Source organism: Heloderma suspectum, chromosome 6 (genome assembly GCF_057233095.1).
Source record: "Heloderma suspectum isolate Gila_16-S chromosome 6, 16-S_ref, whole genome shotgun sequence".
Taxonomy (NCBI): domain Eukaryota; kingdom Metazoa; phylum Chordata; class Lepidosauria; order Squamata; family Helodermatidae; genus Heloderma; species Heloderma suspectum.
Genome location: NC_139463.1, coordinates 75,694,760 through 75,721,457, shown reverse-complemented (window position 1 = coordinate 75,721,457; position 26,698 = coordinate 75,694,760). Strand labels below are relative to the sequence as shown.

The window sequence follows — 26,698 nt, the reverse complement described above, 5'->3', positions numbered from 1 at the left end:
GCTCAGAGGGAGACTGGGGTATCTGGTGTGTGTTTGGGGGCAGGAGGGGGGGTGTATGGGGGTGGGGCTGAAGGTTATATTCTGCAAATTCTCCTAATCAGCCCCAACACCTTCTCTGAGAAGTTTCATATAAAATTAATTCCTCTGAGGCACTCAAAGTGGCAGGCATGTTCTCCCCCTGTCCCCAGCCTCACAACAACCCTAGGAAGTAGGTAAGGCTGCCAGATAGGGACTGGCCAGAGATCACCCAGTGAGCTCCTTGGCTGTATCCCTCCTCAGCCACTTGAACATGAGGCGCCTCATTTCTAGTCTGACATTCAGGCCTATGGCCGTAGACAGAGTCACAGGATATGCTTTGGATTCCCAGATCCGAGGTCAGAGTCAGTGCACCGACCTTGGACCCAGGAGTCCGAGCTCCCCTCCCCCTTGTAGCTGGTGCCGCAAGAACCACACCGGCTGCCTCTCCGAGGTCACAAACGTGACCTTGGAGGGAAGGGAGAGGGGGCGTTCCCATGGGTGGGGAGGGGAGGAGGCTGGGGAGGTGGGCTGATGAGGAATCCTCCTTCCTCCCCAGCCTCCTCCCTCCCCGTCTCCCATGCCTTAGCTAGATGTGGGGAAATGCCCGTCTAGCTAAAATGCAGAGTGGAAGGAGCTCAGTGGTGAAGATCACCTCCGCTGCTCCTCCCACTCTGCCTTGGACGGACGCAAGCCTCCGGGTTCCGGGGCTTACGGCCATCCCCATAGGACTGCGCCCAAACCATGGCACCAGTTGGTGGACAAGCAATCTATAGGAAAAGGAGGGACTTCAAAGGGCTTGGCCTCCCCACAAGGCAATTCTAGACAGTTGCCTAGGATGCCTCTCAAGGGGCTGCAGTTTTACTGCAGGAGTCAATGGGAGATGTTTCTTTCCAGTGCCAGCAGGGGACACATTTTCAGATGCTCAGGGTAGGGTACGGTTGCCAGCACTTTACCTTGAGACAGTGCCAGAACAGGCCACTGTGTTTGTCACTCCTGCTCTTCCTCTGCCTTCCTTCCTGCTGCTGCTTGGCCGGTGCCTAGCTCTTCCTTAAACCCAGAGGGCGGGGGTCCCCGCTGGCCATCTGAGGAACCCTGAAGGGCCTGGTTTGGCCTGTGGGCCTGAAGTTGAACACCCCTGGGATACAGGATGTGCTTCTGGGAATGTAGAAAGTGGCCTTGTTCCAGGTCAGATGATTTGTCCACCTAGCCCAGTTTGGTCTACTCTGACTGACGACAGCTCCCCAGAGCAGAGGTCTTTTCCCGTCACCTGATCCTTTGACCTGGAGATGCTGGGGATTGAGCCTGCAGGCAATGTCCCAGCACCCCAAGGAGCACCAGCGGCGATGAACATGCTGTCATAAGCAGTGGGAACTGGCAGCGTGCACCAAAGAGGAGCATGCTTATCTGCAGTGCAGACATAACCATGGCCCAAGGATGCTTGTGACCTCCTTTTGAATGTGCATCGTGATGCTCCCTTCTGCCTCGTCTGCAGGCATCATGTCGGGAGATTACGACGAAGACCGGCACCGCAGGGCGATGGAACTTCTTCATGTGCTATGTGCCAACACGTGCGCTGCCCAGGAACGGGAGAAGTGTCAGGAACTGACAGGCCACGTGGGTCCCATCAACTCAGGTGAGGAGCGCAGTAGAAGCGGGTGACTTCTATCTAGAGCAAAGGCCTCAACAGGAGGAAGAATCCCTGGCTTAGGCCCAGCCAGGAGCCCCCAAAAGTGAGGAAGGCACAGAAAGAGGGTCATATATCAGTTCAGGGCTTCCTAGCTGACCCACTGATGGGTGAGAAAAGGACTTCTGGCGCAGTCTGATAGGTCCTGCAGGATCCTGGTGATCTGAGCTCTCCTTGAGCTTTCGTTGAATTTTAGGAGGACCAAGCTTCTAGTCCTCACCGCTTTTTGCTGCAGTGAACAACCTTAAAAGCATATTGGGATCTCTCGTGTAAACACTCTGACTCGAGAACCGTCAGTGTGTCAAGTCTTGCTGCAAGATGCAAGTTAGATCCAATGGGGAGAGAAATTCTCAAATTCTGAAAGAGGCCATTGCTGGGGTACCTACTGGGGGCACCAGGAGTCTGCTGGCTGTGTCTGTGTGCCGTCGGGGGTCTAGCAGGACTGGGAAGTCACTGGAAACAGACTTGGCATGTCTCCACAATAGAGAATTCCAGAAGGCAGGAGTTTAAATCAATGCATACAAGTGGGAGCTGTCACAAACGTTTGCATTGTGGAATGCGCCTGTCCAGTGCCCTTTGCCAGCATACTCCATTCCATTCCACAGTCAGCATGCCGTGGCTACTAAGCATGCTCAGTCCTCATTGGGTAGTTTTTGTTTACCCCACCTCCAGATGTGTTTTTCCTGAAGTACTTTTTGTACTTCTGCAAACCTGCAGGTCCCCAGAGCCCTTGGGGTTCCTGCAGACGCCTCCCTCTCACGTGCAGATGGCACCATTTTGGCTCTATAAGGATGAGCACTTGGATGATGTGTGTAGACAGCAGGGCTGAGGAACCTGTGGCCCACCAGCTGTGGTTGGATTACAGCTGTCATCATCCCCAATTATTGGCCATGCTGGCTGGGGCTGATGGGAGTTGGAGTACAGCAACTGCTGGGGGAGCTGCCAGTTCCCCACACCCAAGATATAGGACTTATGCCATGCCTGCTTCACTGCTCAGCCAAGACAGGCTTTCCAGGGCAGCTTTCACTTAAAATCCACACAAAGGTGATGATATAATTCAGGTCATCCGAGGGTTTGTGCCTGGAGGTCTCTTCTGGTGCCTGGCAATTCATGACTAGGCTGGGCTCAGGGCTGGCCCCACCACTAGGCAGAGGGGAAGTGACTGCCTCAGGCAGTCAATGTTTTTATTGTTTGTTTGTTTATTTGTTATATTTCTATCCCGCCTTTTCCTCTGAGGAGACTGAGGCGGCGTACATGATCCTCCTGCTCTCCATTTTATCCTCACAATACCCCTGTGTGAGGTAGGATAGGCTGAGAGTCCGTGCCTGGCCCAAAGTCACCCAGTGAGCTTCATGGCCGAGTGGGGCCTTGGACTCGGGTCTCCCCGGCCCCAGTCCAGCACTCTAAGCACTTGAACTTGGTGCTCAGTGTGAGGGGCAGCAGCGACAACCCCCCAGGCTATTCCCCTTGAACCCACCAGGGGTTCCCCTCTGACGACCTGTCCTGCACCTCAGGTGCGGTAGAGGCTGCTCTCCCCTCACCAGCATTGAAGTCAGACTCAACTGCCCGTCCAGTTGGTTTCTGTATGTAGAATGGGGGGCGCTGCCATCTTGTCCTTTGCCTCAGTCTACACAGTGTCTTGGGCCAGCCCAGTGTGGGTTCCAGGCTCTTCCCTCCAGAGCCTGGGAAGGGGGCAGAACAGGGCTGGCCCAAGACACTGGGCTGCCTGAGGCAAAGGACAAGATGGCGCCCTGTCCGCATACAGGAATTGACGGGCAGTTGAATTTTACTTCAGCACTGGCAATGGAATAGCACCCACCATCACACCTGAGGTAGCAAGCTAGTTTAGGGGGGCCAGAACAGGCTGTGTGGCATACACAGCCCTGACCTCCAACAGAGGGAAATCGCCAGGCGGCTGCCGCTGCTGCCCCCAGCAACTGCCACCTGAGGCAGTCACCTCACTCTGCCTAGTGGTAGGGTCAGCCCTGGGGCAGAAGGCGCTGTCGATGATGGCAGGGGGCTGGGGGGAGGCATCTGGCCTTGACAGTAGGAACATAGGAAGCTGGAATAAACCAAACATGGGCTGACCTCATTCAGCACTTCTGTCAGGGCTACGGGAGGAAAGTGCTGCCCTATTTTGCACAGTTCTTAGGACTACACACACCCCTGACATTTCCCAGCCCTTCCTTTTGTGTATCCCCTGGTTCCGAAGGAGAGTAGGGTATTTGGTGTGTATGTGTTGGGGCGGGGGGAGTTGTACAGGTGTGTCTGGCCTCAACAATCGGAACATAGGAAGCTGCGTTATACTGTGTCAGACCAATGGTCCATCTAGCCCGGTATTGTTGAGACTCACTGGCAGCGGCTCTCCAGGGTTCAAGGCAGGATTCTTCCCCAGCCCGAACTGGAGAAGTTGGGGGTCGGACCTGGGACCTTCTGCCGGCAAAGCAGGGGCTCTTGAACTGAGCTACGGCTACAGCCCACAGAAGCAGCCCTTCCGTTGCTCTTGCAGAGGATTCTGGGTCCTGGCAGTTGGTCACAACAGCCCCAGAGTTCCAGGCCCTTCCCTCCAGAGCAGGCGACGAGGGGGCCACAGAAGGAGGGTTGGCTCAGGCCAAGATGCTAGGTGCCCACGGGAGCCGGCTTGCCCCGTTTGACCTCCGGTCGTGGTACCTGCCTCTCGACTTCTCCCCTCTAGAGATCCTGGTCAGCCTCCTCTCGGTGATCGTGACCTTCTGCGGCATCGTGCTGCTGGGCGTCTCCCTCTTCGTCTCGTGGAAGCTCTGCTGGATCCCCTGGCGGGACAAGGGCTCCTCCCCGCAAGCCCAGCGCAAGGAGCACCTGCTCCACGCCCACCTTCACCACTCGCCCTTCGGGGATCTCCTGGCCGAGCGGGTGGAGCTGGGGCCCGAGATGCCTGAGCGGTCCTACCTCGATATGGATTCCTACCCCGAGGCCAACCTCAAGGTCAGCCAGACCTCCCCTGACCTCCCCGTGGAAGGCCAGACCAGTACCAAGGAAGGCAACCTCCCCAACGCCCACTCCCACCAGCAAGTGGCAAGCCTGGCACCCACGCCCAGGTGAGTTGAGCAGAGGGGAGGATGGGGTGGGGAGCGTAAGGATGGAAACACTGGATGTACAGGTGGTTGTGTGGGAAGTGCAGGAGGGTGATGTTTGGGAAAAACAGGAAGGGCATCAATATTTCTATGGGTGACATACATTGAAGGATGGGAGCGGGGCCAGTTCAAGCTTTAAAGGCCCCCCCAAAAGGGCCCTCCAATGGACTCCTTCCTGCGTGGGTGGGCCCTAGTGTAGGCATGCAGAACCTCAGGCCTGTGGATCAAATCTGGCTTGACTGGGTTCCCCAGATGGCCACACCCCCTTGCCCCACCCTCTTTCCCTCAGCTGCTGATCATTTGGCATTTTCTGGGGTTTTGTGCAGCCCCTCCCCACCATTCTACAAGGCTGCGATACTGCTCCCAAGGCTTAGCTACTGGCATTAAGAGCTTTAAGCTAAGATAGGGTGGTAATTGGGGCATTTCTGGTATTTTGGGCCCCACCCCCTTTTGCCTTTGGCCCCGCCCACCCCCAGAATGCAGTCCCCAAGAGCGTCTTTGAAATGGAATTCGGCCCTCAGGCTGAAAGAGGTTGAACACCCCGGCTGTACAGGCTTTCCAGCGGCAGGCATGATCTTGGGACTGACAGCATGACCCTAAAAAAAAAAAAAATCTGGTCAGACTCTTTGCAAAGGGCCATATTTTGAAACCCGGTGCTTTGTATTCATCTTTCAGAGGTGCACTGCTAATGGATGCTGTCATTTAGAAGGGCAGCATTTGCCTTGAGAATATAATTGGTTTTCTTTTGGGGGCTTGCTTGTCATTCTACTTCCCAGATGTCTGGCTTTTCAAAGAAGATGGGGATTTGGGCAAGGTGGAAGCGGAACAGCGGGGGTGAAGCAAGAACAGGGTCATGGGGGCTGCTGAGTACGCATAGCCAGGGGAAGGGGAGTAGACCGCTCAAAAGCCTCTCCCTTTGACCACTGTAACATAGAAGCTGCCTTATACTGAGTCGGACTCTTGGTCAATCTAGCCCTGTATTGTTGACACTGACTGGCAGCAGCTGTCCAGGGTTTCAGGCAGGAGTTTTTCCAGCCCTGCCTGGACAAGCTGGGGTTCAAACCTGGGGCCTTCCACATGCAAAGCAGGGGCTCTACCACTGAGCTACAGCCTCTCCCTGAAAGCCAACCTTTCTCTAGTTTCTTAGCCTTCACAGGGTGTTGCCTACACACCTCCAGTTTCTAGCCCACGGCCAGGAGGGTTGAAAAATGTGGGCTGTCGGTTAATGGAGGGAGCAAACCTATGCAGATAGACGGCCACCGCCGAACTCAAAGGCGACTGCCTATCCAACACACGGGAGGAGGAGCACAGAGGGTATCCTCTCCTCCACCCTTCAGCCACAGCTAGACGGCCAATTTCGGCTGTCTAGCCGTGGGACATCGGAGCGCAGGGTGGGGAGACCGGACGACACATAGGAAGTGTAGTACTAGCACTTACAAACTCCCCGTCCCACCCCCAGGAATGCCCCTTCCCCCCGCTCCGCACTGCTCTTGTGAGCACAGAGCACAGGGACAATCCACACCACCTATGAGGCAGCGGAAGAGGGGGTGGGGAGGCAGTTCTCCGGGAACTGACCTCGGAGCGCGGGCTCCGAGGTCGGTTCCTGGACACTGACCAGTCCTACGGCCCTCTAGCCGCCGTCTAGCGGCCATAGGATTGTGTCCTAAAGAGATCTTAATCAATTAATTATAGGCATTTTTAACTGATCAGTGGTTTTGACGAATAAGGCACACTTGCTTTATTTTTAGATGGTGCTTGTTCATGAGAGAGAGAGAGAGAAGGAGGCACCTGACATCTGCAATTTTTATATGCTTCCAGTATTTTGTTTTATATATATTTAGAAAGGTGCCCAGATAAAATAAAAATATATCTCCAAAATAACCAGGCTATAAATAGACTGCCGGTTATTCTGGGGCATCTTCTTATTTGATCAGAATGAGCTGGATCCAGATTTGGTCATATTTAGTGTAGACCCACTGTAATCAGTGGGACACAAGTTAGTCATGATTAACTTCAACCTGCTTGTTCACTGGCCTCTTGCTTTGGCCCAGACAACAGCGGTGGTGTGAAGGAGGAGCAGGAGACACCACGGCCTCCTTGCTCCCTGGCTCTCTGCCTGTTACCATGCAAGTGGTAGCAAAGACGAGAAAGAGGACAAGGCTCAATGGTGGTGAGAAGGAAGACTCATTGAGGAAGGGGGCCCATTGTGGGGGTCTTGCCCAAGGTCCCTCCAAAATGTGGATCCAGCACTGGGTGTCTCTGCTACTTTAGGCGCTTTCTTCCTTCTATGAACTCTCCCAGTGTCCGCCCTCCAACCACCCTAAAATAAGGCCCAGCAGGGGCCCACCAACAAGCGGCCCCTGGACTTGCTCTTCCTCTTCACCATGGCGACTTGCTTGTTCCCCTGCCTCTGACTGTGGCCCAGACAATGGTGGTGGTGAGCAGAAGGAGCAGGAGATGCCATGGCCTGCTTGCTCCCTGGCTCCCTGACTGTCGAGCGAGCAAGTGGTTGCTCCGGACAGAGGATTCCTCATTCGTGCGTTGAACATGGCGGAGGTACAGCTGTGTGAGCCACTGGTTTCATTCTTTTCCCTCCTCTGCAGGTACAATACACTGCCACGCCCCGTGACCCAGCAGCTGAGCAGCCCGGACACTGGAGTCCACATAGGAGGGGAGGAGAAGGTGGAACAAGTGACCAGCATTGGGCAGATCAAACCGGAACTGTATAAACAGCGCTCTGGTGAGTCGGACTCCAAGAAAGGGGAGGCGCCGAGCTGCGGGCGGCTGAGCTTCGCCCTCCGCTACGCCTACGGCACAGAGCAGCTGGTGGTGCGGATTCTCCGGGCCTTGGACCTGGCTGCCAAAGATGCCAATGGCTTCTCGGACCCCTATGTGAAAATGTACCTGCTGCCCGACCGTAAGAAGAAGTTCCAGACCAAGGTGCATCGCAAGACACTGAACCCCATTTTCAACGAGACTTTTAGCTTCAACGTCCCCTTTGCCGAACTGCCCTCACGCAAGCTTCACTTCAGCGTCTACGATTTTGACCGCTTCTCCCGGCACGATCTCATCGGCCAAGTTGTTCTGGATAACCTGCTGGAGATTGCTGAGCGGGACAATGATGCACCCCTCTGGAGGGACATCATGGAAGGGACATCGGTGAGTGGGATTATGGTTTGGGGGTGGCATGGTGGGGAGGACAAGTAGTTTTTCCCCAAAGTGATCCAGCCCAAGGCACTGACTCAAGCCAGAAAGTCTTTCTCCAACTCTGCTAATCAGAAATTAAATTTAGCCTAATTGAATTTGTGCACCAGATTCAGCCTCATCCATCAATCAGGCAACCTGACGTTTGAACTCAGCAGCTGGTGCAGGCCATCAATTCGGTTGGTCAGTGCAAATGTAGCAGTTTGTCCCAACAATCTCAACAGTTCAGTAATGAGGGCTGCATCGAAATGGGCAGGGCAGGGGACCTTTTTGCAAACATTTCCACCCCCTGTGAAAGCCATCTGCCTTCTGTTGATTTTTGTTTGGGTTAGGGAGGCTCAAAAGGGAACAGAAGTGTTAGCAGCGCAGCAGTGCTTTTCTTCCTGGCGCCCGTTCAGGCACAGACAGCCTGCATTCACCCCTGTCCTGAGCATTGTTCAGATGGCAGTGCATCCATTCAGGGAGCAGGCCATGTGATGCAAATGAAGCTAATTCAGAGCGAGGACAATGCCTCACTCTGGATTAGCTTCATTTGCCCTCAGTGACATTGTCAAGTGGACAAATCTGAATCGCTACATTACAGTGTCGCTATTCCCAAGAAGAAGGTGTGCTTCTTTTTAAAAACAGCACAGAAGCAGCCACTAGTTGGTGCCGTGAGCAAGGTGAGCATTTTGGGAAACATTTTAGCCCCTGCAAAAAGTGGAGGGAGGGCTCTCGTTTGGGGGTATTCTTTAGAATGGCAAGCAAACAAGGAGGAAACTCTCTCCACCCCTTATAAAAGGGTAACTGCCCCTTTAAAAGAGGCCATGAGCAACACAGTCCCTCCTTCTCCCTCAGCAAGGGATGGGGAATGGGTGGCCCTCCAGTTGTTTTGAACTTCAAATCCGAGCATTCCTGACCACTGGCCATGCTGGCAGGGGCTTCTGGGAGTTGAAGTCCAAAACATCTGGAGATCTACCTTCTACCACCCCTGTGCTAGAGAACCTCAGTTGAGGAAGAAATCGGGCCCATGGTGAGGCCATCCAGTGATGCTACAGTGCCGGGCTCCGAAGCACATCACCGCCCCTTTAAATTCTGTGCAACACCTGCCTAGGGGGCGGGGCTCTAGTGATCATTAGGCCCGCTCAGGTCACTCAGGCTGTTTCAGAAAGGTGACCCTGCAGCAACTTAGGGCAGTTTCAGGGGCTGTTGCAATGGTTTCTGTAGCACTGTCAGCCTGTTCCTTGCTGCTGATCTCCTTGCTGTGCCAGCCAACCCATATGCAGCCTCCACCCTTTGGCCCTGCTGCCCTGGTCACCTAGTGCATGGCACGGAGAGATGTGGCTTATGGACCCAATTGTCATGACAGGTTTGGCTTTGCTGCTGCAGCCCAAGGAAATGAGATTTATAAGAGGAAAAGTAACCTGTGGAGGTCTTCTTGATTAGGGAGGCTGTGGAGGCAACACCTCTCTCTCTCTGTCTCTCTCTGTCTCTCTCACATTCTCAGCCTCAGTTTATCCAGTCTGTAAAATGGGACTGGGAGACCAAACCACACACCATGCGGGAGAGCTGCAATGAGAACACCTGAGCATTTGGGGGTTTGACTTTAACCTCCAAATTTGATTAAAAGCCCCAGCACTTGAGGAGGGGCTTCAACCATTCCATTGTGCCATTTCCCAATCGAAATTCACATGCAGAGCCCATGCAAACCTGAAGGTGGCTATAATTTCACCCCTATGGGCCAATAGCAGCCTCAAGGAGGGGGGAGGCAAGATTTAGATTGGGGCAGGGGATATGGCTTGCGCGTGTTTGTGTGTGGAGGGTTTTAAAAAAATCCTTTCAGCATCTCTGGTCCAGTCAATTATGGAGCCCCCGCACCTGTTTTAACATTTAAAAAAAAATTGGGAGATGGATCTTCCACGTCATGCATAATTTGGCCCTCAGGGTGCCCTGCTTCACAAGGATAAATACGAGGTTTGTGAAATGAATGAAACAACAGCAGACAGCATGTGTGTAATAGGGCTTGTTCCAGGAAGAGGTGAGGACCGGGAAGTGAAATGGGCAGGATGCATAAGAACAGAAGTGCCATGCTGGATCAGACCTATCAGGTCCGGTATTCTGTTTGCACAGTGGCCAGCCAGATACCCTGATGGGAAACCCGGAAGCAGGACATGAATGCGACAGCACCCCCCTGCTCTTGTTCCCCAGTAACTGATATTCAGAGGCTTCCGATATTGAAGGGATCATATACTCCTTATGACTCGTAGCCTTATCGCCCATTGATTTGTCCAATCCCCTTTGAAAGCCATCCCAGCTGGTGGCCATCGCTACATCTTGTGGTAGCGAACTTCTCTGCGCTGTGTGAAGAAGCACCTTCTTCAGGGCACAATCCTCTGTGTGGTTAGACAGAAAAAAGTCCTACAGCTCCCAGCAAAAGGCCTACAAATGCTGGGATTTGTAGGACTTTTTTTCTGTCTAAACATGCATAGGAGTTCACCCTTAAGGATCTGTCCTGAATCTCCCACTATTCAACTTCGTAGGATGACCCCAGCAAGTTCAAGTATTAGGACTGCAGGAAACAATCCTGGAGGCAATTCATAGGGGAAAGAACCAATTAGACAAAATGAGGTGGTTGGGGATAGAGATCTGGAGGGCTGGCGGGGGCGGGGGGTTGAGCCTGCTTGAGGCATCCGAAGGAGGCCCAGGGGGGGCTCCCTCTGTCATCTCCTGCAGCCGCCTACCTACCTGTTGGTTTCTCCCTGCTCCGCCCCCCCCCCACTCCCTCGAGCTCTATCAGAGAGATGTGCTGTCGGCCTGGATTTCCCCCCTCTCCTTGAGGAATATTTTTAGCTGGGTTTGTTATTCATGAAGCTGGTGGCTAATTAGGGCAATCTGGTGCGAGTCAGCCCTCTTTCTCTTTTTTCCCCTTCCCCGTGCCAGGCAGGTGCCCCTTCATAGATCTGTGTATCCTTCCCCCTCCAACCATGATGGTTGTTACGATTCCCCACCCCACCCCACCCCGGCAGATCTAAACCTGGCCCTGCTTTCTCTGCCACTGCCACCCCCAACTCTCTAAGCCTGAAATGTTCTCCCGGTTGAACACAATTGTCATTAATCGTGATCTTGTTCCTGAGTGCCAGGAAATCAGCTGAATTGGGGGGGGGGGAGCAGAACCAAAGAGGGGGGAACAAGACTATGTGGATGTTTGTGGTGGGGGGCAGGGCGAGACAAGCCAAAGAACCTGAAGTACTACAGGCAACTCAGTCTTGCTGAAGCAGGGGTGGAGAACCTTAGGCCTGGGGGCTAAATCCAGTCCCAGTCCAGCCCCCAGGGATCCCCCTGGCTGCACCCTCTTTCCCCTGACTACCAATCATTGGTGGCTTCCCAGCTTTTGTACAGTTCCCCCCCCCCCATTCTAAATAGTTGAAATGCCTTTCCTAAGGTTTAATTACTGGCAGTAAGAGCTTTAAGGTTAAAAAAAATACGTGCTGGCATTTTTGGCCCCACCCTTTTCGCCTTTGGCCCCACCCACCCCTGGAATGTGGCCCCCTAGAGCTTCTCCCAAATGTAATTTGGCCCTTGGACTGAAAGAGGTTCTGAACTCCTGTGCTGAAGGATCCCATGAATCTAAAGTGACAAGAGAGAGCTGCAGCAAAATGTTGCAATGTGGAGTCCTGCTGTTCAGGAGACTCCATTCCATTTCCCCTTCCTCCTGGTTTTCTGTTCTGCCCACCCTGCAGCTGTCATTCAGCATTCTGTGGCTCCGTCCACAATGAGGTGTTTTGTGGGTTCCTCTACCACCACTCAGAGGCTTTTTTCCTAAAAGAAAAAGAGAACTTCTGCAATTCCTGGGGTTTTCCCAAGCCCGCTGATACTTCTCTCTTGGGTTTGGATGGTGCTGTTTTGGCTACCTTAATGGCACTCACCTCAAACCCCTGGAAACAGAGGAAGCGATACTGTGGAAATGTTTCAGCTAAAGAGAGATTGGGCTTTGCCCTTTCAAAGTTGGATAAACTGTTGAGCCAAAACAGTTCCCCATATTTTGTAGCTCCGTATGCCTACAGTGAAAAGGGGACCCCAGTTTGGAGATCTTGGGGAGAGCCTGCAAACAGAGGTCTGATGTTTCATCCAGCTTACCTAGGAGGCAGTAGCCACACGCCCCTTTTCTTCCTTGCCTGATATGGCAAGCATTGCCCTCTTTCTGAATTGGCAACATTGCCCCTCAGTGATGTTGCAATGCTAAATCTGATTTGGCTATTTGGCAGAGGTGATGTCACCACGTTCACAATGTGTTCCCTAGTTGGCTGGGATCACATTGTGAGGAAAAAGCAGCCCAGTGGAAGGCAAAAAATAGTACCAAAGCAGCTACCCAAAGAGGCAGTGGCTACACACACACAGAGTATGCTTTTGGTAGACTTCCGATGGAACATTTTGCCCTCCCTCCCTCCCTCCAGCCTCTTTTACATGCCAAAAGTGTTTGGCTGTGAATATTTGGCACAGCCCTAGTTGTATATGACAGAATTTATCTCAACCAGTCACCTTCTTGCTTATTGCAAGTAAGAGTCATCTCCAGGTGACCTGTCAACAGGAGCGTTTCTAAGAAGAGAGTGGCTGACGTAACCAATATTCTAGTATACACACTAGAATATCCCTCCTATGGGGCATGTTAGTGGAAGGGCTGTAACTCAGTGGTAGATCACACGATTTGTATGCAGAAGCTCCCAGATTTGTTTCCTGGAATCTCCAAGTAGGTCTTGGAAAGGCCCCTGCCTTGAGAGCTGTTGCCGGTCAGTGTAGACCAGGGGTAGGGACCCTGTGGACTTCCAGATGTTGTTCATCTCCAACTGCCATCAGCCCCCACCAGCATCGCCAGTGGTTGGGGATGGTTGGCATTGTAGTCCAGTGACATCTGGAGGACTACCAGTTCCCCAATCCTGGTGGAGACAAGACTGAGCTCTAAAGCTTAGACTTGGTATAAGGCACGTTCCTAGGTTCCTACTAAACATATGTTGCAAGCTAGCCAATTTTGTGGAATTGATCTACAACGCCTGAGTTATTCTGTCTTCAGGGAACCCCTTTTGTCCTTTGCACTCCCTAGAAGGGGTGGGATTGATCCCATCCAGTGTATGTGTGTGTCTTTGTGCGCCACTCACTGGCACACCAGGTCCCTAGCGGGGAGTAGAGAACAGAGTGAAACAAGCTGTCTGAAAGTGGGTGGTGTCGGCCTGCTTTCAAAGGCAGCCAGCACGGAGCACTTCTGTCACAGTCAGAAGCAAGGACCTAAGCTCTTCAACGTGGAGAGCCCTTAGTTACTTATGGCCAGTAACTAAGCCTTAGGAGAGGCATTTCAACCTTTGAGAATCAGTGGAGGCTGGTGACTCCAATGTCAGTGGGGCTGTGAATCCACTCCGGGTTTGGTCAGAACCCTAAAGGAGCTATCTGAGGTGCTGAAGCCTAGCCCAAAAATTGGTTCAGCACCTTGGATAGCTTCTTTAGGGTTCTGGCTGGCTCTGGCTGAAACCCAGGGCGAATGCACAGCCCCACTGACATCGGAGCCACCAGGGGGAAGGGATGAGACCAGGGGAAGCATCAGGGCCAGCTGGGGAACCCAAGTGGGTAGGATTTGGCCCCCAGGTGGGCCAGATTTAGCCACCATGGCTGAAGCTCTGCACTCCTGGTTTAAAATAAGTAGGTATTTTATTCATTCAGGCCCACCTGAATGACTTCCACCCCTCCCGGGTCTTGAACTGGCAGCCCTGGGAACAGCAGGCATGGAATTTGTCTATACAGCACCCCCAGCTCTTAGCTGTGGTGGGCTTCCAATGAGCCTCATGTCTGGGAAATTGGCTGCTGACACGAGGCATTTGTCTGATGGCATCCGATGGGGCCGAGAATACAACTGATGCGACCAACTCAATAGGGTCACTGACAGGCACTTCGTTAATGATTAATAGTTCCTTTACCAGGTTTTTTTATCCTTGCATTCTCTTAAGGTCAGGGTGTGTGTGTGTGTGCACACGCGCGCGCGCATGCATGCACACACATATGCAAACACTTTTCTCCCCCCAATGTTAGTCTAACTTAAGTCCTATTCATTTCAATGGGTCTACTCTAAGTAGGATCAACACTGGCTATAACACCAAAACACAAACTTGGAGGCAGCAGTGCATATCTCACCAGCCCTCCCTAAACCACTGTGTGGTGGGCAAACTATTCCTGCCCGTTCTTCTTGTCTACCCCCCCTTTTGCTTCCTTTTGGCCCCTCTGTGATCTGTCATGCTCCACACCCCACTTTTGCTCTCTCTCTCACTCTCACTCTCAGCCTCAGGTCCCTGTGGGGCCTGGCCTGGCTGAAAGCCAGCCAAGCCATGTCCTGTCCTGAAACAAGCGAGCTGGCAAAGCAGACCAAAGGACTGGTGAGTGAAGCAGGACAGCCAGCGGGGAGTGGTGGGGAGAGAAAGAGGAAAGGAGGGGAAAGCTTCATTCATATTGATGAGGCTGCAAATGGGATCGAACTGGTAAAAAAGGGCATGAAATATTCACGCAGGAAACAATGCGCCACCTGGTAACATGGGCAGGATTGGCACCCTCTCCATCCCTCTTCCTGCCCTACTGCCAGTGGCTCAGATCCCTGGCCTCCCTCTCCCCTCCCTTTAATGCCAAGCCACTTTTATGGGTGTCCCGGGGGTGGGGGGGAGAAGGGGAACAGCTATTCACAATTCCTTTTTCTTAACCTACTTGAGGATGGAGAACTGCATGAAGGTTCTTTGATGAGTCTGTCTTTGGGAATGGAGCCCCCAACCTGTAGGCTTGCCCACAATTTTTGTTTTTGTTTTTTCCTGGCATTGCTGCTGTGCCTTTAGCAACCATCTGGCAGGCAGGGATTCCACAGGTGTGGTTTTCCCCCTTGCCACAGCTCCATGCTGAGAAATCACCTGTTCCATTTCTGCCTGTCATGAAGCTTGCTGGGGGTGGAGGCAGAGAGAATAATGGCAACCCAGTATGCCATGCCCTGTCCGTAGTGGGTTGGATCCTGATTTAGTCATACTTCAAATAGATCCATTACAATCAATGGGATTTAAGTAAATCATAAAGTTGATAGGGATCTTGGAGATCATCTAGCCCAACCCCCTGCTTGATGCAGCCTCTGCACTGTATGGTGCAGCTACAGCATCCCTAACAGATGGCCCTCCAGCCTCTGCTTAAATACCTCCAGAGATGGAGAACCCACCACCTCCCGAGGCTGACTGTTCTGTTGCTGAACAGTTCTCACTGTTAGGAAGTTTCTTCTAATGTTTAGCTGAATTCTGCTACCCTGCAATTTCCACCCACTGGTTTTAGTTCTGCCCTCTGGAGCAACAGAGAACAAGTCTTCTCCATCTTCTGCATGACAGCCTTTCTGATATTGAAAGATTGCTATCAAGTCTCCCCTAAATCTTCTCCAGGTTCTTTCAACATACCCAGCTCTTTCAACTGTTCCTCATAGGACTTGGTTTCCAGACCCCTCACCATCCCGGTTGCTCTTCTCTGGACACACTCCAACTGACTTCAGTCATGACTGACTGACTGAAGTCCCATTGATTTCAGTGGGTCTGCTTGAAGTAGGACTAAATCTAGATCCAACCCTGGGAGAACAACTTTGCTTACCACCAGTCACTTTTTTATCTCTGCTCTAAGCCCTCGTTCTCACTGAAGCAGTGCAGCCCTGTGTCTGGTCTCTACTGCTTCTGACTGCAGGTGGGGACTTATGTGGTTCAGTGCTCCTGCCTCTGAAAAAACAATCTCTTCCCATGAGAAACTAGATGGCAAGGAAAAGGTTAGGCCAGGACATTATATGACTTTCTTTTAATGTTTTACTGGTTTTTGTTTTGGATTGCGGTTTTATTGATTTTTCTGATGATCTCTTTGTTGTTGTTGTTGTTCTGATATAAGCCACCTTGAGACGGTTTTGCCCTGAAAGGTGACATATAAATATTTTAAATAAAGAACTAAATAAGTAATACAGAGGGAATCTTTTAAACTGTAGACAGGCTATGCTCCAGATTAGTAGACTCGGCAGGAAGGTTAGGGTCCAATGAGCACTGTCAACAATATTCTAGCCTGTGAAGAAGATTAAGGCCTCGGTCTCCCTCAAGTGGAGAGGGGCTGGGTGGAGGAAGCCTGGCTCTAGTATTACAGTCTATAGATTCACGTCACTGAATCTTCCTCTGCACAAAAATATTCCCTGCATGTAGAAATCTAGGTGTTGGGGAGAAGGGTTCTGGCCTAGTATTCTCCCTGACATGTTAGCTTTCTATGTGCAGAGTTAAGGAAGAGCATTCATTGCTTGAAGCCCCTCTCTGTAGTGTGAAGTAGTAGAGCCCAGATACTGGTTTACCACCTCAGTGAAAACTAGGCCTCAAGGCCACTGATGGGAGAAGGTGCTTCCTTTTGCACCACATTGTTGTCTTGTTTCTTGGCAGGAGGGGAGAACAGAGACCCTGGCGGCAAGGTCTGAAACATCTATGGGTTTCCTGAAGCTCTGCAAATGTCAGGGTTAGGCATTTATTTATCTATTTGTTTAAAGTATTTTTAATCCGCTCCTCAGTCAAATAAAGGCTCCCAGAATGGCTTACAATCAATCAGTAAAACAAGACAGTCCCTGATCGCAGGCTTAAAATCAAAAGAGTCACACCACACAAGGACTGGATGGGCTTGTCTTGCACCACGAAACAAGCCCATCCAGTCCTGGAAAGTGTGGTGTTAACTGGGAAATATCTAGTCGCCATGCAAAGGCAGCAAAGACCAGTCCTGAAGGGAGGGAAGTGAAACTGACAAGGAGGCTTGTCAATTACAGCTTGTCAATTCACAGGCTTGTCAATTACAGCTCTGGCGCTTCTTGCTGTAGAAGTGGGGTGACGGCGGGGTGGGGTGGGGCGGAGGAATTTTTCATTTTCATCTTTGTTCTTTGCAGCCTTTGTACATAATGCTCTGGACTTGTGCAAGACCTTGCACATTCAGCCATCAAACATTTTTTTCCTCTGAGCAGTATGCACCAGGGTTTGCTCATCCAGCTGCTGTTAAACTCCCCCTTCCACCCCCCGCCCCCCACAGCAATAAAATCTGATAGAAATAGGACATAAGGGAGCCCAGGAGACTTGTCTGGATCAGCAGAATTACAACATCCATGTTGGGACTTGAATCTTGCTGATTTACCACAGCATCCCAAATAGACAACCTGTGCATTCGTAGTCTGGCCTTTCTCCTTCAAAGGAAATGAAATGCAGAGGAAAGGGAGTATACCCAATCTCTGGAATACTTGAAAGTCTTTGGATGACTTTGTAGTAATTCCCCCTAATGCAAATGTTGGTTAAAATGCATTTTGAAAACAACATTCTCTCCAATATATGCACATATTTGGGCTGTCAAACCCCCAACTTTTAAAGAAAACCCAAATATACCCTGGCACATTTGTATTCACAAAGTTGAATATGAGACCTGGTGAAGTACTTTGAAGGCCAACATAATTCTGAAATGTAGCAGGTTGTGTCTGAGTTTTAAAAAGGGAGGGGGTGCACGAATTTTTCCTTGACCGGCTTTTGTAGGAGAAATAATGTGCCAAGTTTTATCTTCCTAGTTTGTGTGGAAGATAGTTAAAAAAAGAGTTTCTCCACATATAAGTAATATTTATTTGTATGTATGTGTTTACCTGAGTGCTTGAATAACTCAGACATGAGCATATATCACCCAGTTGACAGCATCAAAAGAAAGCCTCCTTAAGGGAGTGAATGGGTGATAAATGATTCATTATGGTAATTATTACTATTTTTAATGAAACAGGGCTTTAATCTGAGTAGATGGAAATGAAACTTGAATTATGTTCTGATTTGTGAACTGATAATGTAGCTTGCATTTGATGGACTATAAATTGGATTCAGTGTAGTCATGCTTAAGGTGCTATAGGTTGGCCATACTTCAGTAGACCTATTGAAATCAATGGGGTGTACATTAATCATGACTAACTTTAAACCTACTGAAATCAATGGGGCTTAAGTTAGTAATGTCTAAGTTAAGTCCCAGTGATTTCAGTAGGACTAGTCTTGTTGTTCAGTCATTAAGTCATGTCCGACTCTTCGTGACCGCATGGACCATAGCACATCAGGCCTTCCTGTCCTCCACTCTCTCCCGGAGTGTGCTCAAGTTTATAGGACTAGTCTAAGTATGGCTAAATCTGGATCCATCCCAATATATTGTTGGCTCTTACCATTGCGGGAGGGGGGGAGGAAGTTATCTTGGTTTCTGATACCTAGTTGTGTTCTATTGTTGGATTGTGTGTCTATGTGTGCAATATTTTATATTTAAATGTTGCAGTTTTTTTAAATGGGAAAACATAAATCACTTGGCAGAAATGGGGGCAAAGAGCAAAGGCATAGACAAAGAGCATGATGTACAATATACACATACTGTGGGTTTAGCTGTGAGTGGGGGCAGTGTATTTTCACAGGAGGAGAGGCAATGGGGCGGGGGGGGCTGCATTGCTTCACACTGATTTTGGAAAGGGGGAGGAAATCCCTGAAGGGCCTTGTATTTGAAAGATTGCCTTCTCTCATACGATCCTGCCCCTGTCTTTAAGAACTACAGCACAAGCTCTCTTTTGGGTGCCCCCACCTCCATAAGAAAAACGGATGGTGACTGGCGAGAGGGCCTTGTGGTGGCCTAGCACCCTAATTAACTAAAGTTATCCCCAGACAAGTTAGGGAGGCACCAACATTCGCTTCATTTAGATGCCAAGTTAAAACCCTTTCTCTTTTAATGGATAATCTCTAATATTGATTCTACTGGTTGTTTCTTTACTCTTTTTGCTCTGATTTGCTCCTGCTGTGGTGGTGGTGGTGGGGGGGGAGTTTGCAAGTGTATAGTTATTGTTATTATTTACTGCTTTCAGGAATGTTGTTGTATTTCTTATGAGTTGCTTGCAGATTATACAACGGAAAAGCAGAACAGAAATAATTTAAATTGGAGAACATTCCCAGCACCTCACTCTTGGGGAGAATTCATGCATTCAGGAACAATTTCGAAGTTCAGTGTAAACTTGTAGTTCTCGAAGAGTGACATGGGCCTCCTCAGGGGAGGTGCAAGCTGTCCTTGAGCCCAGAGGCAGGGAACCCGTGGCCCCCTAGATCAGACTTCCCCAACCTGATGCTCTCCAGATCCTTTGGACTTCAACTCCCATCAGCCCTACCCAGCTTGGCCAATGGTCAGGAATGCTGGGGGTTGTAGTCTAAATCATCCGGAGGGGACTAGGTTGGGGAAGCTGCTCAAGATGTTGTAGGGCTACACCTTCCATCATCCCTGACCATTTGCCATGCTGCCTGGGGCTGGTGGGAGTTGAAGCCCAGGAACATCTGGAGGGCCGACCCTCTTTTAGCCCCACAACCAGGTCAGTTATTTGACAGAATGGTGGATGAAATGGAAGGTTCATACCTCTCCAGCTATGTTGACCGATGCTGCCAGAATCCAGCCAGGTGACCTTATTTCTGGACCTTATTTCTTCTCCCTCTGATAGAATAATTTGAATGCTAGAGTTGGAAAGGGTCTTAGAGGTCATCTAGTCCAGCCCCTTGCTTGACGGCAGGATCTGCAGCACAGGATGCATCTTCAGAATCCCTGACAGACAGCCACCTAGCCTTTGCCACAGTCCCTCCAGTGAAGATGTATTTATTCTGATTGCAGAGCTTAAAGCCTCCTGACCAAACATTTGTGTCTTTTCCCATATCTTGTAGGAAAAAGCAGATCTGGGGGAGCTGAATTTCTCCCTCTGTTACCTGCCCACAGCTGGACGTCTCACAGTCACCATAATCAAGGCCACCAACCTCAAAGCCATGGATCTGACTGGATTTTCTGGTGAGCGTTTGGGGCAGCCCCGGGGGAAAGAGGGCTCCAGATTCCAATTAGAAGGCTAATTATATTAGGGTTAGCAACACACAGTGGGGCCCCAGAACTTGGCTGGGTGAGGGACATTGGAGGGTGGTGCAGTTGGCTTGGGGCAGTGGGAGGGCAGGCAGGAGAAAGGTCAAGAAAGATGAGGAGAAGGAGATGAATGCTGGGAAGCAGATGACATGATGGGTAGTAGATTAGGTGGCTAGGACAGGAATGGGCAGAAAGTAGACTGGAACCTACTGATCAATCTCTGGGCAATCGTGTAGTGGTAAATTTTGAAGTGCGGATGCTCACCATGACAGTGCTCATAGCCACGCCCCCAAGGAGAGTCCCGAAATTCAGGCAGGCCATATCAATAAACCCATTCTAGTAGTTTTCATCTCCACCAGGCGCAGGTCTTCTGTTAAGCAAAATGGGTCGTAATTGCCCATTCAAGACCAAATCACCCCAAAATACTTGGCATTACAACAGGGAGCTATATAAATGAACTGGGCAAGTTCATTTCCTCCACCACCACCACCCCGTTCCTGTGAGGACTGCAGCTAAACTCAGAGGGAACAGGGAAGCCTGAAGGGGGTGGCAGATGACCTCAGCGTCCCTGCTAAGCAAAAGGTTCCAGCGCTGTGTCCCTATGAGCCCTGGCTCCACTACACCACTGTCTTGAGGTGATGGGTTCAGTAGGTTGGCAAGGGTTTCTGACCCCCCAATTGTTTTAACAGGAACAACAACAACAACAACAACAAAAATGGTTTCTTTCACCCCCAAATGAGGCTGCTAAAATGAAGTGGGTTTGAGGTGGAAAACCAGGAATGGGGTTTTGGATGCAAGGATCAAACTAGGCGTGACGTTAAATGCGTCTTTGAATTTAACTTGCACATATTTTTAAAAATATGCAAATAACAGCTACTGGGGTGTGTATATATGTGCGAAATAATTATTGGATCTCAGCAGACTGGGGGGTAGGGGGAATTTAACTCTTTATTTCCCTGCTGCAGTCCTGTTCCCCCGCCCCACGACTCCTCCAAAGCTGCTATTTGCATTGGGAGGAAATCCCCATTTAGTTCCTGCTGCACCCCAATAATGGCCAGGTTCCCTACGTGGCTGCTCTTTGCATTTTTTTTAATTTGAAGCCAAGCATTGAATGCAAAGGCACCGTTAATGTCATGACTGGTTTGGCCCTGGGTTCTGGTGCTGAAAACAAATTCCTGGGCTCTCAAGGTATGTACAGAGGCGCTCCGCTCCTTAGTTCTAAGTGTACATCTGCCCCTGATTGGTGGACTTTGGGGGATCGAGCAAGCAACAATGTAGATCCCCACACACACACTACCCTCCACCTGTTGTGGGGAGAGGAAGGTCTGAAGATGGGGGCCTGCTGTGTGCATGTGTCCGTGTCTAAGCTTCCCGGATTCCTGGGCAAGGATTTGGGAAGGAGGGGAATGGTGGGCAAACATTGCTGTGCAGTCCACCCCAATGGGGGATTTAGGGCCCTTGTGAAGTGTGGGGGGGTGATCTCAAGGTGCAGCCTTCCCCAAGCCAGTACTGTCCAGATGTGTTGGAGTATAAGTCCCACCACCCCCAGGCAGTGCAGCCCATGTTGGCTGGGGATGGCAGGAGTTGTAGTCCAACCTGTCTGGAGGGCACCAAGTTGGGGAAGGCTGCCATAGTGGAGGCAGGATTCGGACCCATTGATAGGAAGAGGGTGGGACACAGAAGGTGGCAGTGAAGTGGTGGGTGGGAAGGACACACGAGGCTTCACTGCCATCCCAAGGACACACTTGCAGCGATCTAGTGGAGGCAGGTGGCTTTCATGTGGGTGGATATGGAGGGACGGGGCTCTGAGAGTCGGAACATGACAGACTGATTCTGGTAGACAGGACCTCCGTGCTTGTGGCAAAGGGCAGAGCTGAAATATCCTGGCCGGGGAAAGTGGAAAAGACAAGAGCGCTCTTTGGGCAATCACCCCTCGTACTTGCCAGCCCTGCCCTCCGTGTGTTGTGGAGAGGGAGGTCTGAGGAGGGTAGCCTGCTATGCTTGCTTGATCTAGAATCCCAAATGATCTAGAATCCTGTGTGATCACGATTCCAAATCACCAAGGCCAGCCCTCCCATTAGGCGGAGTGAGGCAATTGCCTCAGGCGGCAGATGTTGGAGGACAGCAGCAACAGCTCCCTGGCCGTTCCCCTCTGTTGGAGGGCAGAGGCGTGTGTGCCACACAGCCCGTTCTGCACCCCCTAGACTGTCCCCACTGGCCTCAGGTGTGGTGGAGGATGCTATCTCAATTCCAGTATTGAAGTCAGATTCTACTGGCTTCTGTATGTGGAATGAGGAGGCGGCGCCATCTTGTCCTTCACTTCAGGCAGCAAAATGTCTGGGGCTGGCCCTGTAAATCACGCAGGGAGGCTACACACGTGCAGTTAGCTCCCCTCTTCAGACCTTCTCCTTTAATGCAGGAATGGTGAGTGGGTGGGGCTGGTAAGGGGCCCATTCATGCAACTGTAACTGCATATGTGAGGGATGAATGCCCAATTGGAGGGGGCGGGGAAGTCCATTTCCATCAGTTGTTGTTGTTGTTGTTGTTGTTGTTCAGTCATTAAGTCGTGTCCGACTCTTCGTGACCCCATGGACCATAGCACTCCAGGCCTTCCTGTCCTCCGCTCCCTCCCGGAGCGTGCTCAAGTTCATATTCATTGCATCGGTGATGCTATCTAGCCATCTCATCCTCTGCCGTCCCCTTCTCCTTTTGCCTTCAATCTTTCCCAGCATCAGGGCCTTTTCCAGGGAGTTTTCTCTTTGCATTAGGTGGCCAAAATATTTGAGCTTCAGCTTCAGTATCTGTCCTTCCAATAAGCACTCAGGGTTGATATCCTTTAGAAAGGACTGATTTGACCTCCTTGCAGTCCAGGGGACTCGTAAGAGTCTTCTCCAGCACCACAGTTCGAAAGCATCAATTCTTCGCGCTCAGCCTTCCTTATAGTCCAGCTCTCACAGCCATACGTTACTACTGGGAAAACCATAGCTTTGATTAGACGGACCTTTGTCGGCAAGGTGATGTCTCTGCTTCTTACTGTGCTGTCTAGGTTTGCCATAGCTTTCCTCCCAAGGAGCAAGCGTCTTTTAATTTCATGGCTACAGTCACCGTCTGCAGTGATCTTGGAGCCCAAGAAAACAAAATCTGTCACTGCTTCCATTTCTTCCCCTTCTATATGCCAGGAAGGGATGGGGCCAGATGCCATGATCTTCGTTTTTTTAATGTTGATTTTCAAACCAGCTTTTGCACTCTCCACTTTCACCCTCAACAAGAGGCTCTTGAGATCCTCTTCGCTTTCTGCCATTAGGGTGGTATCGTCTGCGTATCTGAGGTTGTGGATAATTCTCCCAGCAATCTTAATTCCGACCTGTGATTCATCCAACCCCGCGTTTCTCATGATGTACTCTGCATATAAGTTAAATAAGCAGGGCAACAATATGCAGCCTTGTTGTACTCCTTTCCCAATTTTGAACCAATCGGTTGTTCCATGTCCGGTTCTTACTGTTGCTTCTTGGCCCTCGTACAGGTTTCTCAGGAGACAGGTAAGGAGGTCTGGTACTCCCATCTCTTTAAGAATTTGCCACAGTTTGTTGTGATCCACACAATCAAAGGCTTTAGCGTAGTCAATGAAGCAGAAATAGACGTTTTTCTAGAATTCTCTTGCTTTCTCCATGATCCAGTGAATGTTGGCGATTTGATCTCTAGTTCCTCTGCCTCTTCGAAACCCAGCTTGTACTTCTGGTTCTTGGTTCGCATACTGCTGAAGCGTAGCTTGTAGGATTTTGAGCATAACCTTGCTGGCATGTGAAATGAGCACAATTGTATGGTAGTTTGAACACTCTTTGGCGTTGCCCTTCTTTGGAATTGGAATGTAAACTGACCTTTTCCAGTCTTGTGGCCACTGTTGAGTGTTCCAAATTTGTTGGCATATTGAGTGCAGCACTTTAACAGCATCATCTTTTAGGATTTTAAATAGCTCAGCTGGAATACTGTCATCTCCGCTAGCTTTGTTGTTAGTAATGTTTCCTAAGGCCCACTTGACTTCACTCTCTAGGATGTCCGGCTCAAGTTCAGTGACCTCACTATCATGGCTATCAGGGACATTAAGATCTTCCCTGTATAGTTCTTCTGTGTATTCTTTCCACCTCTTCTTAATCTCATCTGCTTCTGTTAGGTCCCTGCCTTCTTTGTCCTTTATCATGCTCGTCTTTGCACAAAACGTTCCCTTGAGATCTCCAATTTCCTTGAAGAGATCTCTAGCCTTTCCCATTCTGTTGTTTTCCTTGATTTCTTTGCATTGTTCATTTAAGAAGGCCTTCTTGTCTCTCCTTGCTGTTCTCTGGAACTCTGCATTCAGTTGGATATATCTTCCCCCTTCTCCCTTGCTTTTCGCTTCCCTTCTTTCCTCAGCTACTTGTAAAGCCTCATCAGACAGCCACTTTGCTTTCTTGCATTTCTTTTTCTTTGGGATGGATGTAGTTGCTGCCTCATGAAAAATGTTACGGACCTCCATCCATAGTTCCTCAGGCACTCTGTCTATCAGGTCTAATCCCTTAAATCTATTCCTCACCTCCACTGTGTATTCATAAGGGATATGATTTAGGTCATACCTGAACGGTTTAGTGGTGTTCCCTACGTGTTTCAATTTAAGCTGAAATTTTGCAAGAAGCAGCTCATGATCTGAGCCACATTCAGCTCCAGGTCTTGTTTTTACTGACTGTATGGAGCTTCTCCATCTTTGGCTGCAAAGGACATAATCAATCTGATTTCGATATTGACCATCTGGTGATGTCCATGTGTAGAGTCGTGTCTTGTACAGTTAATATTATTATTATTATCATCATCATCATCATCATCATCATCATCAACAACAACATCTCTATACCGCTTCATAGCCAAAGCTCTCTGGGCAGTTCCCAAAGATTAAAAACCATTTAAAAATACATTATACACTGTGTAAAACCATTTTCCTAAAAACATATAAACAGCCAGAACACACAGCGACAACACATATCTAAAAACAGCTTATAAACAATCAACCAAAGACAATCCAGGACCTGATTAAACTCATTATATGCTGCCAATGCCTGAGAGAAGAGTTGATCCAGCATCAGTCCGGTTCCAACCCAACCAGTGGTTTATAAATAAATGAATGAATGTGGCAGAGAGGCACAAGGTGGTGCGTGGGGTAGAGCTGGGGAGGGGCTTGGTTTGAGCTGCTTTCCCCCTATAAATCTGACTGTCTCTTTTCTTCCCACCCACCCCACCCCTCACCTGCCCCCTTCCAGATCCCTATGTCAAGGCATCCCTCATGTGTGAAGGGAGGCGGTTGAAGAAGCGCAAGACATCCATCAAGAAGAACACACTCAACCCCAGTTACAATGAGGCCCTTGTCTTTGACATCCCACAGGACAGTATGGAACACGTCAGCATCACCTTGGCGGTCATGGATTATGATTGGTGAGATGTGTGCACATGAACTCCTGGGAGCAAGGATTGGCTAGCAGGGATGTCTAGAAATGACTCCTCCAGTTTCTTCAGTGTGGGAGACACATCTAGCCCTGCTTTCTCCATTCTGCAAAGGTTCTGCCAGTCAGCAATGGCTCCCAGGGGCTTTCATTGATCGTATCGCCAATGGAAGACTGCTTCTAGGTTCCAGCCTTAGCTCTGCCAAGGGATGTGTAGTCTTTGGGATTCAAGCAGAGTCAACAAACACTGGGAATCAGGACCATGAAGGCAGAATGGAGGCAGAGACCAAGAAGTCCTGGGAGAAATGGGGTGCAGAGGTGTTGAATATCTTTCACCCTGAGAGCCAAATTCCATTTTGGAGAAGCTCTCAGGGGCCGCATCCCAGTGAGGGGCAGGGCCAAAATACCAGCATATCATAGCTTAAAGCTTTTACTGCCAGTAACTCAGCCTTAGGAGAGGCATTTCAGCCTTTCAGAATGGGGAAAATACTGCGCAAAACCCAGGAAACCACCCAACAATTGGTAGTCAGGGGGAAAGGGATGGGGCCAGGGGAAGAGGCGTGGCCAGCTGGGGGGGCCAGATTGGTCAGAAAATCTCACAAGCACCTTTCCCTGCCACTCTGGCAGTAAAAATACAAAAACAATTAATGAAATAATGAACAACCGGCTGCCCATTCATGACACCCAAAATCAGCTGCTTGAGACAGTTGCCTCACTGGGGCTATTCACACAACACGTTGACCCACACTTCGTGGTGGAGCTTGGGTTGCTGTTGAACTGTGGGTTGTTTGTTGAACTGTGGGTTAGCATGTTGTCTGAACCCAGTCAGTGTCTAATGCAGGTGTGGGGAACCTCTGGTCTGCAGGCCTGATAGGGCCCATGAGGATTCCTCATCTGGCCTGGTAGCTTCTTCCCTTGCCCCTGGGCTTGCCCCTCTGCCATAGAGAGAAAAGCTCTTATCTCCAGTCAGCAGCTGATCAAAGATAAGAGCTTTCCCCTGCTGAGCACTGTAAAAGGTTACCTTTCTCATGGCTTAGCAGGGGAAAGCACTTACCTCCAATCAGCTCTTGACTGGAGATAAGAGCTTTTCCCTGTGGGGCCAGGGGAGGAAGCTGCTGAGTGACTCAGTCCTGCTTCCTTCTGAGTACTCATGCAGAGGGCTGCCCTGCTTACTTGTGACGCTCATGCTTACTTTTAGTAGAAATGCTATTTGAATGTGCCGCTGAGGGATTTCGTTCTGCTTACTTCTGAGTAGATGTGCTGCTCATGCTTCTTACTATAATTGG

At 50.3% G+C, this 26,698-nt stretch overlaps 1 protein-coding gene across 1 annotated transcript in view; it reads left to right on the top strand.

Annotated features, from left to right (window-relative positions):
* The first annotated feature begins 1,515 nt into the window (after window positions 1–1,515).
* Window positions 1,516–26,698, top strand: part of SYT3 (synaptotagmin 3) — a 31,832-nt gene continuing 6,649 nt past the window's right edge. Inside the window, exons 1-5 of the mRNA XM_084805042.1 lie at window positions 1,516–1,651; window positions 4,398–4,779; window positions 7,419–7,974; window positions 19,761–19,881; window positions 25,233–25,404. Coding sequence (XP_084661168.1) covers window positions 1,516–1,651; window positions 4,398–4,779; window positions 7,419–7,974; window positions 19,761–19,881; window positions 25,233–25,404 — 1,367 coding nt within the window. The remainder of the gene's footprint in view (window positions 1,652–4,397; window positions 4,780–7,418; window positions 7,975–19,760; window positions 19,882–25,232; window positions 25,405–26,698) is intronic.